The 18,921-nt window shown below is 37.1% G+C and overlaps 1 protein-coding gene across 5 annotated transcripts in view; it reads left to right on the forward strand.

Moving 5' to 3' along the window:
• The window catches only part of UEVLD (UEV and lactate/malate dehyrogenase domains), a 55,387-nt gene that overhangs the window by 20,277 nt on the left and 16,189 nt on the right, over positions 1-18,921 (forward strand). For 4 of the 5 annotated variants that reach the window (XM_015085774.3, XM_015085775.3, XM_053203396.1 and 1 more), the window contains exons 5-8: positions 1,490-1,625; positions 3,048-3,166; positions 6,755-6,857; positions 17,377-17,547. In XM_015085774.3, the coding sequence (XP_014941260.1) occupies positions 1,490-1,625; positions 3,048-3,166; positions 6,755-6,857; positions 17,377-17,547 (529 nt within the window). The remainder of the gene's footprint in view (positions 1-1,489; positions 1,626-3,047; positions 3,167-6,754; positions 6,858-17,376; positions 17,548-18,921) is intronic. The other variant, XM_053203397.1, reaches the window with a different exon arrangement.

An 18,921-nucleotide genomic window follows, 5' to 3' on the forward strand; every position in this document is an offset into this window, starting at 1 on the left:
GCGCCCCTAGGTTCCTTCTTTTTTTAATTGTTTATCGCCTTCAGCCATTTTTACCCTTCTTCCCCCCCCCCCCCCCCCCCCGCCAGCTATCCTCAAACGATATTTTGACATCTGTTCCCTGTTGTGGGAATTCATCTTTCCAGTTCCCTTTTTCTGGTTTTCATTGGCATCTCTTTTCATAGTTTTGTTTGTTTAATAAATACTTAGAGATAGCCCTATTAACCTAGTTGAGGTTGTATTTGACTTGAGTTCAGACACTATTGATTTCACTTTACTATTCTGAGCCTCTTTATTATGAGCTAAAACTAGTCTTTTTTTTTTTTTAAGTTAAAACTAGTCTTAAATTGCCCTATTTAAAAGTACTGCAGTAACTTTAAGTTCCTCACGTAATTGGAATTATAATTATGTGATAGAATTACATAGAATTTTGGAGCTGGAAGGAATCTAGAGGCTGTCTAGGCCAAAGATTGCAGATGTTTTCCCCAAGAAATTCAGAGTTTTGTTGAACAGAAAAGTGGGTTTGTTTTGCTCTTAATACGAATTTGAATGCCTGTATGTACACTCCAGTTTGTCTCAATAACCATCTCCCCAAATGTTCTTAAACTTGCCAGCTTCCCACATTATGTTATCTGCTTGGTCTTCAGAGGTGTTTGAGCTTTTGATCCTAATAGCTTCATCCTCTTAATATATAAGTAATGAATCTCTCAGACTTCGGGAAATTAAATCCTTTTCAAAATAAGCAAACTGCTAAATATTTTCAATACTAATAAATATTTTATACTCACAGCATATGTTTGCATGCATTTGTTTCTCATGATAGCCACTTGGGATTTATTATTCATATTATATTGCTGATAACCCTGAAGCTCAGAGAGGTTAAGTGAATTTCACTAAGGTTGCTTAATAAAAGAAACAGTACTGGATGAGATAATATTTTATCAGTGTCACTTTTCTGATTTGATAATGCTTACATAGGAGAATGTCTGTTTTGTTTTTTCTTTTAGGAAATATACACTAAAGTATTTAGGGGTGAAAAGGTATCAGATCTACAATTTATTCTCAGTTTGTTCAGAAAAATATGTAGAGGGACACAGACTGAGAAAATATATGTGTTAAAATGTTAACATTTGAGTGACCTGGGTGAAGAGTATTATGAAAATTCTTTGTACTATTTTTGTGACTTTTCTGTAAGTCTGCAATAATTTCAAAATAAAAAGTTCAAAAAAAGACTGTTCCTGAATATAGGTACTTTGCTAGTAAGCATAGTCATGCTATTTTCCCATCTTTTGGAGAGCTGGATTAGCATTTCTCTAGTTTTCAGGTAAAAGAATTAAGTAACTTTTCAGTTAAAAGTATCATCGAATTTGTATGATAATTTTCAAAAAATAAGAGCATAATGCAAAACTTTCTTTAACAATGCATAGGTTAATAAGGTGGTATTCTTGAGCAAAATCTTTGCATCACTTTTCCCTTTGTGTGTATTCTGCAGCCTAAGTCTGTCATTGTTGGACTAATTAAAGAAATGATTGCCAAGTTTCAAGAGGAACTTCCCCTGTATTCTCTACCGTCGTCTGATGAGGCACGGCAGGTAGACTTGCTAGCCTATATTGCAAAAATCACTGAAGGTTTGTATTTTTGTTAATCAGAGAGTTATGAGTTTACAATTTCTAATATCCTTTACTCTCTGCTCCTTGCTTTCTTTTTCTTTTAAAAAAAAATACTTATTTTGGAGCATCTGGGTGGCTCAGTCGGTTGAACGTCTGACTTTGGCTCAGGTGGTGATCTCGCGGTTGGTGGGTTCGAGCCCCACGTCAGGCTCTGTGCTGACGGCTCAGAGCCTGGAGCCTGCTTTGGATTCTGTGTCTTCCTTCTCTCTCTGTCCCTCCCCCACTCACGCTCTGTCTCTCTCTTAAAAATAAATAAACATTTAAAAAAATTTTTTTTAAATATTTATTTCGAGAGAGAGAGAAAGCATGAGCAAGGGAGGGGCAGAGAGAGAGAGAGAGAGAGAGGGAGAGAGAGAATCTCAAGCAGGCTCCATGCTGTCAGCCCAAAGCCTGACATGGGGCTCGATCCCATGAACCATGACAACGTGACCTGAGCCAAAATCAAGAATCTGACTCTAAACCCACTGAGCCATCCAGGCGCCCACTGCTACTAGATTTCTATAAGTAAATATATTCATGTAGCTATGTATATCTGTGTTGAATCAAAAATTTCTACACATTTGTCAGTGTGTTACCATATAGTTCCAATGAATATTTCTTAAAATGTAAAAGAATTACCCTTATACTGACAGATAAAATAATTTGTGTTTTGTTCCAAATCATTTGATATATATTAATGATCCCAAACTTTTTCATTATATTTTTATGTGGCTTTTTGCCTCATTCAATATATCGGACCAGAAAATCTATGATTCTCAGTGTTTCTCATTGAACAAAAAGCAAAATCCATGCTTGTAAACTTCAGTAAGGCGTTAAACATTTTTGCATTATAGACCAGAGCAGTAAGAATCAGAATGTTTTTCAGAATTCTGGAAATCCTAGTTTTTAGTCTTATATAATATTTTTTTAAATGTTTGGAAGGTTTTTTCTTTTTCTTTTTTTTTAATTTTTTTTTCAACGTTTTTTATTTATTTTTGGGACAGAGAGAGACAGAGCATGAACGGGGGAGGGGCAGAGAGGGAGACACAGAATCGGAAACAGGCTCCAGGCTCTGAGCCATCAGCCCAGAGCCCGACGCGGGGCTCGAACCCACGGACTGCGAGATCGTGACCTGGCTGAAGTCGGACGCTTAACCGACTGTGCCACCCAGGCACCCCAGGTTTTTCCTTTTTAAGGAGGTAGCCTCTATTTAATATAACATTTAATGAGATTCCTGTCTTGCATTTCATTTGTTCAAGTATTTTTGAGTGCTTCTTATAGACTAGCACCATGTTTTCTGTCCAAGTTATTGAAGGTTGGTGTATTTTTTTTTTTTTTGATGCTAAAAAAGATTTTTGATACTATTTTAAAATTCTCATAATAATCCACTTTTATTTCTAGGTGTCTCAGACATAAATTCAAAGAACTGGGCAAATCATGAGCATAAAACAGTCAATAAAATTACTGTGGTTGGAGGTGGAGAACTGGGAATTGCCTGCACATTAGCAATCTCAGCAAAGGTACGTAAGCACAGTGGTTATAAATCCATCTATCATATTGCTACACTTTTAAGCAGTGTGTGTTTAACATATAAGAAATAATGGCTTCATCTTGTCATGTGGGAAAACCTCACTTTGCCTTCAAATATATTTAGTAAGTTGGCAAAAAAAAAAAAAAAAGCTGAAAGCTCTCATCAGGGATATTGCTTCTTAATTAGTACTTAGTCACAGAATAGGCTTTAAAAAAGTGACTTGAACAATCGGCTCATCATCCTATCCAAGGGAAACCTCAACGTGACATTTATCGCACTTAGTCACAAATTCCTTTGTGTTTTCTGAGTCATGCCACTTTAATTAAACTCTTATTTAATATAATACTTAATTTTAGCTTTTTCTAAAATTAACAGTTTTTTCTTGAAGATTGCCTTTTCTGGTGTAATAACTCCACTTTCTCTTAGGATCGTAGTTTCTGAGTGGATATTTTACACTAGTTTGCAATTTGTTTATTTTTCCATCACTCCTTTTTACTAGATCTTTGGTATATAAATTATTTGCAGAAAGGCTTACATTCCCTTCCAGAGAGGTTCAGAAGACGCTCCAGGGTCCCAGTATCGTGGTAACAGTGTGTCTGTCATTTCAAGATGTAGCCCACAGTAGAATAGCTGTCCCTCTCTGTTTATTTGGTAGCTGGAGTTTCATTTTTTCTTTTCTATTAAAATGTGATTGTTTGCCATCTAAATTCTTCCCTTCTTATTTCAGACTCACATATGTCTTGGAGATAGGTTCTACTTCAGCAAGTAATTAAAGTGTATCCAGGGAGCTAGAAAATTTTAAAAGCTGGCTGCACAGAATAACATATGCTAACTTTTGACTTCGTTTCATTTCCACCCTCCATGTGAATACACTATTCCCTCTTAATTTGAATTTGAATTTGAATTGTTTTCAGTTCTTTTGTTACTAAACAGAATGCTTCCATAAACATTGCCTTACAAGTTGCTTATTTTCTCCTCTGAATTTTCTTTTAGGTACACATAGTCTCAAAAACAGTACTAGTGAGTCAGGGCACGAATGGTCTTTGTGGGACTTAACTACATATTGCTAGATTGCGCTTCAGAAGGGCAGAACTAATTTATGCTGCTGATAACAGTGTGCACATCAACCTGATTTTTGACATTCCTAGCAGTACTGAGTTTTATCAATTTTATTTGGTTTTGGTAAGTACAAGAAGGTCCCTTAAAGTCATGTTCCTTCAGTTGTTAGAAGAGTCTATCAGTATTCCTTTGTCTGTAAGCTGTATAAATGGAAGTTTTTTCCCATTTTTCTTTATAAACATTAATATTTGGATACAAGGTACAATATATAAAATATTATGATACAATAGTAGTCATAATAGTGTCGGTTGTGGTGGTAGCAGCGGTAACTAGCATTTAACTGAATGCTTATTGAGTGCCAGGCACTCAGCTAGACACTTGACTTATTTTTACAACAGCCTTGTGGGTTAGATGTTATGGTTACTGCCAATTTACAAATGAAGGCAGAGGGAGATTATGCAGCTTGCCCAAAGTCACACTGTTAATAAATGGGGGCAGGATTTGAAGTGAAGCAGTCTTATTTATAGAGCCTGTGTTCTAAATCTTTACTGTCAGCATGTGACTTTCAGACCAGCAGCATTGGCAACATCTGAGATCTTCTTAGAATTACATTATCTCAGGCCCCAGCCCAGACCTATGGAAGTAAATCTGCATATAACAACCCCCCCCCCCCCCCCCCCGCCCATGTCCATGTGCTGCACTGATCTACTGAATGCTGATCCCTTAAGGCTTGGGAAGTTCTTCTCTAAACCATTATGTTATACTGCTGTTGTTTACCATTATTGCAATAATGCCATATAATAATGCTGCTATAATAATATAACAATACCATTATTGCTGTTGTTGTTACTGATGGACATTTAAGTTGTGTCTTGTCTTTTGAAAACCTTATACGTGGGGTGTCTGGGTGGCTCAGTTGTTTAAGCGTCCAGCTTCAGCTTGGGTCATGATCTCACCATTCATGGGTTTGGGCCCCGTGTCAGGCTCTGGCTGACAGCTCAGAGCCTGGAGCCTGCTCAGATTCTGTGTCTCCTTCTCTCTCTGCCCCTCTTCTGCTTGCGCTCTGTCTTTCTTTCTCTCTCTCCCTCTCTCTCTCAAAAATAAATAAACATTAAAAAAAAAAAGAAAACCTTATACATAATGTATCCTTTTACACATGTACTAATAAACTTGTTGGATAATTTCTATAAATGAGATAGATGGATTAAACGAATTACTATGTTTTTAAATTCTGATAGAACTTGTCAAATTATCCTCCATATCAATTATACCATTTTATTCTCATACCCACAGTGTGTGAGGATGCCTGTTTTCCCCACACTTTTGATGTTTAACTTTTGGATCTTTGCATGTCTCATAAATGAAGATGGTAACTCATAGTTTTGTTTCTTTCTTTTTTTTTTTTTTTACATTCGTCTTATGAGTGTGGCTGACAATAATAAAATTAGTAGGTACAGTTTAGAAAGGACTGCTCTCTGTCAGCTCTGTGTCACAAAATTAATCTTCATAACCCCATGAAGTAAGGCCAAGTTCAGTGACTTGCCCAGTGTGACAGAGCTAATGAGTCCTATTGCTTTTCTTTTGTCCTTTCTGCTTGATAGTCTGCTGGATCCCTGGGTACTCTTGCTTCTGCACTCTAATATAGGAAAGATCCTCAAACCGCTTACCACTTGAGAAAAAGACCTTTCACAAAGGTAACCTGATTCTGAGGAGTTTCTATGCCATCATTTACATGGTACCCAGGGAGCCATTGACAAGCATATGTAGTGTTTTCCTTTTCCTTCTTTCTTTTTTTTTTTTTTTAAATATTATTTTTGGGAAGGTGCAAGTGTGGGAGGCACAGAGAGAGAGGGACAGAGGATCCAAAGTGGGCTCTGAGCTGACAGCAGCAAGCCCGATGTGAGGCTTGAATTCACGAACCACAAGATCATGACCTGAGCTGAAATTGGATGCTCAACTGACTGAGCCACCCAGGTGCTCCTGGACTGTTTTCCACAAGATTTCTGAGGAGAGTTCTACATGATAATAGGATTTTATTTTAGATATATGGCTATTATCCTTTTTTGTTTTTTTAAAGGGAAACTTGGCATTAGTATTGACTTTCATGCTAGAAATGAGGCGCTAAAATAGACCAAAAAATCACTCTTACGTACTTTCAGAATGGAAATTGTGACATCAAAATGAAAACATAAACTCAAGAATGACAGCAAATATATTGAGTGCACCAAGTCATCTTTATTACGCATTGTTCCATCAAAGGAAACCTGCCGTCTGTGACCTCTTAGTTAAGTCCTGCTAGATCCCAGTTTTCAGTCAAGCCTAAAGGATTACGTTACTCAAGTTCATAGTAATTTCTTGCTTACAAGTCCCTTTTATTGCTGTCGTGTTATTTTTCCTTCATAAGAGAGCATTTTAGGCCCATGCATTCCCCTTTAGCTTCCTTCTAAATGAACTGAAATTGAGTAACTGGCTGTGTTTGTGTAATGCTGTATGTTCTTTTTGTTATTGTACTGTACAGGGCATTGCAGACAGACTGGTCCTCTTGGACCTCTCAGAAGAGACGAAAGGAGGAGTGATGGACCTTGACATCTTTAACCTGCCTAATGTGGAGATCAGCAAAGGTCTGGTTATTCTGCTTAATAGATCTTTGCCTCATTTGCTCTCATATTGAGTCCTAGAATTGTTTTAGTATATATATTTTTTAGAACAGTTTTAAGTTCACAGCAACATTGAACAAAAAGTTTCCTGTATATCCCTTACCCCCACACATGGGAAGGCTCCCCTGTTATCAACGTCCCCCACCAGAATGGCACAATTGATAAGCCTACCTTGATACATCATTATCATCCCAAATCTGTAGTTTACATAAAGGTTCACTCTTGGTGTTGTGCTTTCTGTGGATATGGACAAATCTATAATGACATGTATTTACCATTATAGTATTTTTCACTACCCCCAAAATCCTCTGTGCCTTGAGTCTTAGAATTTTAATGCTAAAAAGCACATTAAGGGGCGCCTGGGTGGCTCAGTCAGTTGAGGGCCCGACTCCGGCTCAGGTCATGATCTTGTGGTCCGTGAGTTCGAGCCCCACGTCGGGCTCTGTGCTGACAGCTCAGAGCCTGGAGCCTGCTTCGGATTCTGTTGTCTCCCTCTCTCTCTGCCCCTCCCCTGCTCTTGTTCTGTCTCTCTCTATCAAAAATAAATAAACATTAAAAAGAAGTTTTAAAAAGCACATTAAGGTTCATCTAGTCGAAGCTCCTCATTTTACATATTGGGAAACTAAGATTCACATAAATGAAATGACTTACCCTAATTCATACAGAGATTGTAATTGATTAAATTAAAAAGAATTCAGATGAGCAAATAGCATTCTGATTGGTCAGAAGGATTTATTCTGTCTTTGTCTTATACTACAGTATAAATTTGTTTTCTTTGATTGCTTCCATTCTCATAATATATTGGTTAAGAGCACTGGATTTAGAGTTAGACAGATAGGAGTTTGCATCCTAGCTCTGCCACATTATAGTTCTGACATTTGTCAGGTTATATAACCTCTCAAAGTTCAGTTTTATCATCTGTAGAGTGAGAATAATACCTACCGCTTGGCATATGGCAAAGTGTTAAACCAACATTTTAAAAAAATTCACATCACTTTCACTAAAAATATATTGTTAAAATAAGTTTTAATAAGAACAAAAGGATTTTGTATCATTAATAAATAAATTTTTAAATGTTAGGAAAGTGTTTTATCTCATCTTTTTTATTTAAAAATTTATTTTAGGGGCGCCTGGGTGGCGCAGTCGGTTAAGTGTCCAACTTCAGCCAGGTCACAATCTCGCGATCCATGAGTTCGAGCCCCGCGTCAGGCTCTGGGCTGATGGCTCAGAGCCTGGAGCCTGTTTCCAATTCTGTGTGTCTCCCTCTCTCTCTGCCCCTCCCCCGTTCATGCTCTGTCTCTCTCTGTCCCAAAAATAAATAAACGTTGAAAAAAAAAATTTTTTTTTTTATTTATTTTATAACATACATGATGTATTAGTGCAGACATATATGTAGGTAAATACCATATTTGGGGATGTGGGCTTAAAAAAAATTTTTTTTTAATGCTTATTTATTTTTGAGAAAGACAGAGACAGAATGCGAGTGGGTTGGGACAGAGAGGAGGGAGACACAGAATCCGAAACAGGCTCCAGGCTCTGAGCTGTCAGCACAGAGCCCGACGTGGGGCTCGAACTCACGGACCACAAGATCATGACCTGAGCCAAAGTCGGACGCTCAACCGACTGAGCCACCCAGGTGCCCCAAAAATATTTTTTTACTAGAGATGCATGATCAAAAAATTTGGTAGACCAGGATATAGCCAAAGTCACGTTGTAATATGTTATAATTGTTTGGCTTTCCTTGACAATATTAAAAAAAAAAACAAGAAAACTCAAGATTGTGTCACAAGCCTGAATGTACTTAAGAACAACAGTGGGTGAGAAAAGTTGAAATTATACCTACAGGTTATAAAAATTGGGTGTATTAGTTGGAGTAAGCCTCTGGATCTCTGTAGGGTACAACGAGTTCATTTTCCTTCTCTGGAAGGAGTGCAGTATTTGCATTACTGATCCTTTTGTAGGCTTCATATAGAGGATCCCTTGGGGAGCTGGAAATTCTCTGTCATTTCCAAGTACTAAAGTTCTTAAGGGACCTCTTAACTCTTCCAAATCACTTCAGGAGACTTTAATACATGGACCCTAGAGGTTGTGAGGCCTTTTAGGACCTCACAATTGTTTCTTCCTGTGTGTCTCATTAACCATCAATTACAATTGTTTCACATAATTGAAAGGATAGAATCCTCGGAGGAGATGTATAGTGTGTGGTGTTTGCCACCAAGTAGGGAATGTCAAATGAGCCCACACCATCTTGGGGACAACTTTCATGTTCCCCTTGTTAATTTGGTTGTATATTCCTGATAACACTGAATTTAATCACTATTACATGAAGAATTTTAAATATAATGTTAACTAACATCTCATAAATACATTCCATAATATGGAGAGAAGTATATGAATAATTTTGGGAAATTAAAGTCAATAGTTTGGAAATTTGAGGAATGCTCCATCATGGCAGGTATCGATGACTGCAACTGGCCATCCTAGAGTTGTGCTTTGGCTCCATTTGGACTTTTTCAAAATAGCTATTAAAACATTTGGAGGAGGAATACACATATATACAGGTGAGCATGCAAATACATATGCATATATACACAAACAGTTATGCTTGTATATGCGTAGACTAACTCTGGAGAAATACAAAAATTATTAAGAGTCGTTGCTTCAAGAGTCAGATGGGAAACTGTTCTGCACTTGTTTTAATATTTTTATTCCTTTGTTTTTATTTTGTGCTGAAATACATATAATGTAAAATTTATCAATAGTGACATTTAGGGCATTCATAGTGTTCCACAGCCATTACCACTATCTAGTTCTAGAACATTTTCATCATCTCAAAAGGAAACCGTGTACACATTAAGCAATCACTCCCCATTTTCCCTCTCCCCAGGCTCTGGCAGCCGTCAGTCTGCTCTGTGGATTTGCCTATTCTAAATATTTCATATAAATGGAATCATACAATATGTGGCCTTTTGTATTTCGTTTCTTTCACTTAACATGATGTTTTCAAAATTCATCCGCATTGTAGCATGTATCAGTACATCATTCTTTATATGGCTGAATAATACTCCATGGTATGGATGTACCACATTTTATTTGTCTGTTGTTGTCAGCCGTTGGACCTTTGGGCTGCATCTTTTTGCTGTTGTGAATAGGGCTGCAATGAAAGTTTATGTACAAGTTTTTGTTTGAATAACTGTTTTCACTTGTTTTAGGTATAACCCAGAAGTAGAACTGCTGGCTCATGGCAATTCTGTGTTTAAATTATTAGTGAATTAATAGTATGCTTTCAAAGATCTTTATTAACAGCACATGTAGATCTAAATAGCTCTATTTCTTTGAATAGCTTCATAATATTTTGTCAGATGGGTATCTATCTCCTGTTGGGAGATATTTAGTTTGTTTTTGTGGGGGTTTTTTGTGCTTACAAATAATAGTGAAGAGAACATTGTAATGCAAAAATTTTAGTGTACTTCTCTAGCAGGATAAAGTAGAATTACTGGGCCAGAAGATACGTGTTTTTAAAATTTATATTGCTAAAATTGTTCCCCAAAAAGTTGTACCAGTTAATACTCTGGTCAACAGTATATAAGTACTCCTTTTTCCTTTCTCTTGATTACTTTTATCCTATATTAAATATAGCTAATTGGATCATTGTCCTATATTTTGATCATGGTTATTATGTTTATTATATTATGTTTACTGTTATGTTTATCTGTTATCTCTTAATAATAATAGTTGCCATTTTTTAAGGAATCAGTAATATATGCTAGATACTTTACATATATTCACACACTGTTACTTTTCTTATTCATTTATTAAAAATTTTTTTTAATGTTTATTTTTATTTTTGAGACAGAGGGAGACAGAACATGAGTGGGGGAGGGGCAGAGAAAGAGGGAGACACAGAATCTGAAACAGGCTCGAGGCTCTGAGCTGTCAGCCCAGAGCCCGATGTGAGGCTCGAACCCACGAACCGTGAGATCATGACCCAAGTCAAAGTCGGACGCTTAACTGACTGAGCCACCCAGGTGCCCCATTCTTACTTTATTTTATAAATGACTCAGAGAGATTGTGGCTTAGGACATGCAGTTAGTAAGAGGCTAAATTTAGGATTTCAATTGTAAGTTTGTTACCAGTTTCACATGATTCACTCCAGAAATAGTCTGTGTTTATACAAGCATAAATGTTTGTGTGTGTGGATATATGCATGCTTATGCATGGAGAAAAAAAGTGTTCAGTAGTTGTAAATTTAAAAATAATGTGTTGTTGGGTCACCTGGGTGGCTCAGTTGGTTAAACATCTGACTCTTGATTTTAGCTGAGGTCATGATTTCACAGTTTGGTTTGTAGGATGAGATCAAGCTCATGTTGGGCTCTGTGCTGACTGCATGGGGCCTGTTTGGGATTCTCTCTCTCTCTCTCTCTCTCTCTGCCCCTCCCCCACTCGTGCATGTGTGCATACTCTCTCAAAATAAAAAACATTTAAAAATAAATAAAAAATAAAGTGTTGTTGACTAAAGCATAATATGCTCAATAGCCAGTGGTTCGTAAAACATGGCTTGTGGGCTAATCTCTTATATCAGAACCACCTTAAAATTACAGATGCCTGGCGTCCACCCTAGGCTATGGATCCCTAATTTCTAGGAGTGGAGCCTGGGAATCTACATTTTAGATAAGTAGCTCAGGTAATTCTTATACTCATTAAAGTATTCTAAAAATTATAAATAGTGACATTATTGCAGATTGTGGAATCAGCACAGGGGACTACGACCAGCATTTAATAAAAATGAACTAGAACAATAGAAAATATCAGAGTAGTATTAAGGGTATTTTCTGTAATGTTTTTGCTTTGTATATATACATATGCATATATTATGTCTTGGGTTGCAATAGAAAACGTATTTCATAGCATGTCCATCTCATGGCATGGGTCACAATCAAATTTTTGAAATTCACTGTATTGAAGTAAAGAATCTTGACTGAAGCCCTTTTTTTTGCCTCCTTTCCCCCTTTACACTTACCTCAGATAAATACTTCTTCATTAGCCTCAACATGCCCTTCATACTTAACCTTGAGTCACCTTTTCTCTGGGAAACCTTCCAGAGTAATCCTAATGCCAAATCACTTATTACTCTTCATGATTTTAGTATTGATATTGAAATTTATGTTGTATCGTTTTTTTCTCTTCCTGAGACATTTTATCAATAGATATACCTTTTATTTTTAAGAAAATCCTCCCTAAAGATAGAGATATGGCATAACATACTTAGTTCATGGCTTTAGTTTGCCACATACAGTAAATCTTAGAAAGTTTCAGTGTTGTTTCTATAGCTCCAAACCCAGACCACTGTGGCAGTAATTGTTAAAGGCACTCACTTGAACTGAGCAGTGATTTCCTACCTTATTTTTTAATAGGAGTATTCTTGTATAACATTAAAAAAAAAAAGTCTACCTCTATTCATCAGACAAAAATATCCCTTCCAGTCATTGACTGAAATAATGCCCAAAGCTACTGAGAAGTCATTCTTTGGTAGTTCCCTCCCCTGCCAACATAGGAAGATTTTTAGTAGCTATCAACTTAACACAATTTCTAAATTAAGGGTCATCATCATTTCTAAAATTTTGTGTCCTAGAGAAAAATAATTTGAAAGGAACGTATTTTTATGTAATTTTTATTACAGTTAGAATGGTTTAGCAATATACCAGAGAAATGAAAATATTTGTACTGTCTCCAGTATATTCAGACTGATAATACTAAGCTAGAATACTTCAGTGAGGTCTCCACAGCATTTGGACATTGTTATTTGATTGATTTTCCATGGTTTTGAATAAAATAATTCAGCGGTGATTTAAAATCAGTGTGTATTTCATTCATCAACATCATCCTCATAATCTGAGAACAGTGGTATATCGGAGCATGAAGTATTTGCTGGGTCTTTTGACATGCTTGATAATGGATTGATATCCCCTACTATAACTAAACAAGCACTGGTCTAGGGCCTGTTGTTTGGGAACCAGTGGCTTGGCAGGAAGGATGTAGTTTTTCTGGGCTACCTATGCAGCTGGGATAGAGGTAAGAGTTTTCTGTCCTGGAGGTCCAGATGCACCCCTGACCCAGGAGGAAACATCACTACGCTAATTAAGTAAGTGGTAAAGTTAGGATTTGGAGCAGGCAATCTCACTCTGAAGCCCTCCATTCTAACCCTTGAGCCCTACTGTATTATATCTAGGGCAAGGACAATATGTCATTAACCTTGTGTTCTTAGGGCCTGGTATAATTATGCTTGGCATGACAGGAACCTTAGCAGAGGTATATTGAACTAATTGTTATTGAATAAACTTTTATTATGATCCTTAACCTTGTAAATGATATCATATCTTCACATAATTATGCTTAAGGTTCTTAACTTTCTTTACAACTGTACAATCTTTTTTCCCCATATTAAGTCAGCAACTTCTTTTAAACTTAATTTTATTTTTTATTTAAGTATAATTAACATACAGTGTTACATTAGTTTCACGTGTACAATATAGTGGTTCAACAATTCTATACATTTTTTAGTGTTCCTCAAGATAAGCTTACTCTTAACCGCCTTCACCTACTCTTACATCAAGATAAGCTTACTCTTAACCTACTTCACCGATTCCATCCACCGATCTCTTCTCTGGTAGCTCTCTGTTTGATTTTTTTGTTTCTTTCCTTTGTTCATTTGCTTTGTTTCTTAAATTCTACATTTGTCTTTCTCTGACGTATTTCACTTAGTATTATACCCTGTAAGTCCATCCATGTTATAAATGGCACGATTTCATCCTTTTATATGGCCGAGTGATATTCCATTGTGTGTGTGTTGTGTATATGTATGTGTGTGTGTATATATATATGTGTGTGTGTGTATATATATGTATATGTATATATGTATATGTATATATGTGTATATATGCATATATGTATATGTATATGTATAGACACACACACACACACACACATATATATATACAATCTTTATCCATTTATCTATTGATGGACACTTGAGTTGCTTCATGTCTTGACTACTGTAAATAATGCTGCAATAAATATAGATCCTTTTGAATTAGTGTTTTCTTTTTCTTTGGGTAAATACCTAGTGGTGGAATTACTAGATCATATGGTAAGTTTATTTTTAACTTTTTTGAGGAAGCTCCATACTAATTTTCCACAGTGACTGCACCAGTTCACATTCCCACCAACACTGAATGAGGGTTCCTTTTTTCTCCATGTCCTCGTGATGCTTATTATTTCTCATCTTTTTTATTTTAACCATTCTGACAAGTGTAAAGTAATATCTCTTTGTGGTTTTAATTTGCGTTTCCCTGCTGATTAGCAATGTTGAGCATCTCTTCATGTGTCTTGTTGGCCATCTGTATGTCTTCTTTGGAAAAATGTCTATTCTTGTCCTCTCCCTATTAATTGGATTGATTTTTTTTTGGTGTTGAGTTGCATAAATTCTTAATGTTTATTTATTTTTGAGGGAGAGAGAGAGAGTGAGCAGGGGAGGGGCAGAGAGAAGAGGGAGACACGGAATCTGAGGCTGTCAACACAGAACCCTATGTGGGGCTTGAACTCATGAGCCGTGAGATCATGACCTGAGCCAAAGTTGAACGCTTAACTGACTGAGCCACCCAGGTGCCCCAAGTTGCATAAATTCTTTATATATTTTGGATATTAATGCTTTATCAGTTACATCATTTACAAATATCTTCTCCCATTCAGTAGGTTGCCTTTTTGTTTTGTTGGTCATTTTCTTCACTGTGCAGAAACTTTTTATTTCGGTGTAGACCCAATAGCTTAATTTTGCTTTTGTTTCTCTTACTAGAGGAGATCTATCTAGAAAAATATATCTGTGGCTGATGTCAAAGAAATTACTGCTTATGTTTTCTTCTAGGAATTTTATGGTTTTATGTCTCACATTTAGGTCTTTAGTCCATTTAAAAAGGTTTTTTTAAGTTTATTTTGAGAGAGACAGAGATAGCACAAGTGGGGGAGGGGCAGAGAGAGAGGGAGAGAAAGAATCTCAAGCAGGCTCCGTGCTGCCATGCAGAGCCTGACACGGGGCTTGAACTCACAAAACTGATTTCATGACCTGGGCTGAAACCAAGAGTCCAGACACTTAACCAACTGAGCCACCCAGGCACCCTTGGTCTTTAATGCATTTTAAGTTTGTTTTTGTGTATGGTATAATAAAAGGGTCCAGGGGTGCCCTGGGGGCATGTAGCTGTTGCTAAGTATCTAGATCTTGGAGATGGAAAGTCCCTGCTCTCACAGAGCTCATAACATGTTGAATGTAGTAGACAGTTAAACAGATATCTACCTAGCATGTGGTGAGTGAAGTGAGAAACATTCCAGCTAGAAAGAATTTGAGGGGCGCTTGGGTGCCTCAGTCGGTTAAGCATCTGATTCTTGGTTTTGGCTCAGGTCATGATCTCATGGTTTGTGAGTTTGAGCCCTGTGTCAGGCTCTGGACTGACAGCACGGAATCTGCTTGGGATTCTCTGTCCCCCTCTCTCTCTGCCCTTCCCTGGCTCATGTGCATGCTGTCTCTCAAAAATAAATAAATAAACATAAAAAAAGAAAGAAAGAATTTGAGTAAAGTGCTTATCGGGAAAGTGAGAGATACATAGTGGGGAAGAATAGGGACCAATCCTACTTAAGCCAAAGGTTTACCTAGGAGAGTACAAGAAATACTAGCTTCTAGGCTCAAAGGAAGAGAATAAAAGGCCTGGGAGCTTAGGAAACCTTATGGAGTAGAAAGCCTTTCTTGTACTTTTGAAATCCTTTTAGACAGCTACTACTTTATTTATTCATGAGGCAACCTTGGAGGCAAGGGTATAGGTATCATTCAAAGTAGAGAAAGCTAAAGGGGGAAAGAAAATAAAATGATCCTCGCAAAATAGGTTGGGACCAAATTGTAAGATCATAAATTGAACTGTTCACTGGTAATTTGATAATATGGACAAGTCACCTAATCTCTGTAAACATCAGTTTCCTCGTCTTTATGAGGGTTTTGGGCTCAGTTTCTAAATATAGCATGGTGCTTAACAGTACTCTACAGCCAGGCTGCCTGGGCTTGAATTCTGGGTCTGATACTTGCTAGCTCTACAACTGAGTAAGTTACTCATCTGTGCCTCATATTCCTTGTCTGCAAAATGGGGGCTATGACCCCATAGTGTGTTGTAGATTAGATTAAATGAGTAAATACATAGAAAGCTCTTAGAATAGTACCTGGCATATAGAAGTGGTCTGGAAGTGTTAACTATATACCTTCCAACTCTTGAGGTTTGGACTCATCACCAGGTATCTACTCTAAACACTAGAACAGGAATTCCAACAGGAATTCCAACAGGAATTATTTAAGAGTACTCATGAAGAACCATCATTAAAATCCAGGACTCAGCTTTTGGATCTCCTGTCCCCACAACAGCATCAGAATAGGAGCTAAACCTGGAAAGTACATTTCCCAGAGGATATATTGCACAAGTGTTTCCTTCTGAAACTGGTTTAGAGAGATGGCCGTAGGGGCTTAATTAAGAATATAAACACTGGAATCTACTCCTTGTCTCCCTGGGATGCTAATATTAATTTACAAATGTTGACTAATGCCATCTACTGTGTTATTTTTCTGTTGTCTCTGATGCTGATAAAGTCTGGCCGCTGTTTTGACATGTACTTAACTATAGAGCACATTGTGTAGTAGAGAGTGATGTAGTTGTAAAATTGCATGTTGTGTGCTTCAGGATCAGAGGAGCGAACTCTAGAGAACAGCTTCTCTTAAGTCGTTAACAGTTGCTTACCTAGTCCCATTGAAAGAGGAACCTAAAACCAAGGATACTGGCTTCAGTATAAGGAAAAGTCTGTAAAAAATGAGCTAAGACATTTTACCTTGATTTAAAGATTTTCTGACCATTTTTTTCCTCTTTCGAGTAGAATCCTTCATAAGTAAAACAGATACAAGCAGAACTACTCTGCTTAGAGAGGTCAAAGTAAACAGCATGGAGCTGTGCCTACCAGCCTTCTTTCCACTTATTCCCACTCCTTCCACATGGCCTGTGAGTCACTGTCAAGGAACTCTAGGCTCCTAAACTCACAATTTAAAACTCAGTGACCTAATTGATTATAGGTTCATTTTGCCTATAGCACATTACTTATTTTTCGTAGGAAAGTTGTGCATTACAGAAAAAACTTAAGCCCTTGTTTTTAGCTTCTGAGTCCTGTACTTTATTTTCTTTATCCCCCTTTGTTCTCTTTCTCCCTTTGGGATACACTCTTGCTCTTAATCACCTTTCTGGAAGCAAACCTCAGCACTCTGTATATTTCTATGGATATGGATTGATCTGGAGGCAAATATACCTAAAGGCTCTCCACTTGTAGAAAAGAATCAGAAAAACAAGAACAAGAACTTGACGAAAACCTAGATCTTGAGCTCAGACTGTTTCTTTTTATTCATTAGATTTGTCTGCCTCTGCTCATTCCAAGGTGGTGATCTTCACAGTCAACTCTTTGGGTAGTTCTCAGTCCTACCTTGATGTGGTACAAAGCAATGTGGATATGTTCAGAGCCCTTGTCCCAGCTCTGGGACACTATAGTCAACATGGTATCCTGCTTGTTGCATCTCAACCAGGTAAATAGTTTTATTTTTAATTACTCTGATGGTCCAGTGTATCAATATAATTGCCAGTACTGATAAAAGTCATAAAACTAGATTATAAAAGGGCAGCTAGACTATTCAAATTGCTCTTATACCGAACAATACGGTACGTCCATATCCGGTCAACCAGTTACTTCTTACGACTGGCATTAACTAGAAGCTTTTACCTGAACGATTTTTTGTGACAAATCACCATCATTCTGTTCCAGGTTGTTGGCCATGTCTCCTTCAGTGAGAAAATGGTTAAACACCAAAGAGAAAAATGCAGTGGCTTATATGAAAGATATTTTGTTAATTCTAAAGTGTTGTAAAATGCTAGTGGGCGTGCCACTGTGTTCCTAACTTTTTGTATATTACAAAGTGTTTGGGGAACTGGTTTACTAAGAAAAAGAAGTATTATCAAAGAATTGGGTGATATCAAACTCAAATTGGCGAACAGAGTTTCTTAATGTTCCCAGTATAAGGGTATGGTGTACATTTTGATTGTTTTTCTGTAGTAATTGTTTGAGGGACACTAGTCTCTTTAATTCCTGACATCCCTTTGGTATGGCAGAAAAAAGTAGTTGTGTTTTTGCTTGTTCATAATGTTGCACTGCATAGTGGGAGTATATGATCATTATTTTAATTTAAAAATAGAAATTCACCTTAAGATAGATATAAAAGAGCAGCGCCTAGGTGGCTCAGGGGGTTGAACATCTGACTCTTGGTTTTGGCTCGGGTCATGATCTTGTGATTTGTGAGTTTAAGTCTCTCATTGGGCTCCATGCTGGCAGCATGAGGCCTGCTTGGGATTCTCTCTCCCTCTCCTCTCTGCCCCTTCCCTGCTCACGCTCTCTTTCTCTCTCAAAAATAAATAAACATTAAAAAAAATTTTTTTTTAAAGAAAGGAAAAAAAGATATAAAAGAGAACTTGGTCGATGAAAAACAAACATTCTTTTCTGGCTTTCTATACCCATTTTCATCTTTCTTACTTAACTAGAAAAATATTTATTTTCCACTCTTAATTTATATTAAACAACAAAGTTATGTAAAATCATGTTGAAACCTGGTTAGTGTTTTTAATATACATTAAAAATGCCTCAAAGTGCATTTAGGACCTAAGAAAAATATGTAGAAGCTCTACTATGCTTATTAAAGTAATAATATTTTGGGGCACCTGGGTGGCTCAGTAGCATAAGCGTCTGACTTTAGCTCAGGTCATGATCTCGCAGTTCATGAGTTCAAGCCCTGCGTCGGGCTCTGTGCTAACAGCTCGGAGCCTGGAGCCTGCTTCTGATTCTGTGTTTCCCTCTCTCTGCCCCTCCCCTGCTCATGTTCTGTCTCTCTCTCAAAGAATAAATAAACATT

Source organism: Acinonyx jubatus, chromosome D1, assembly GCF_027475565.1.
Source record: "Acinonyx jubatus isolate Ajub_Pintada_27869175 chromosome D1, VMU_Ajub_asm_v1.0, whole genome shotgun sequence".
NCBI lineage: Eukaryota > Metazoa > Chordata > Mammalia > Carnivora > Felidae > Acinonyx > Acinonyx jubatus.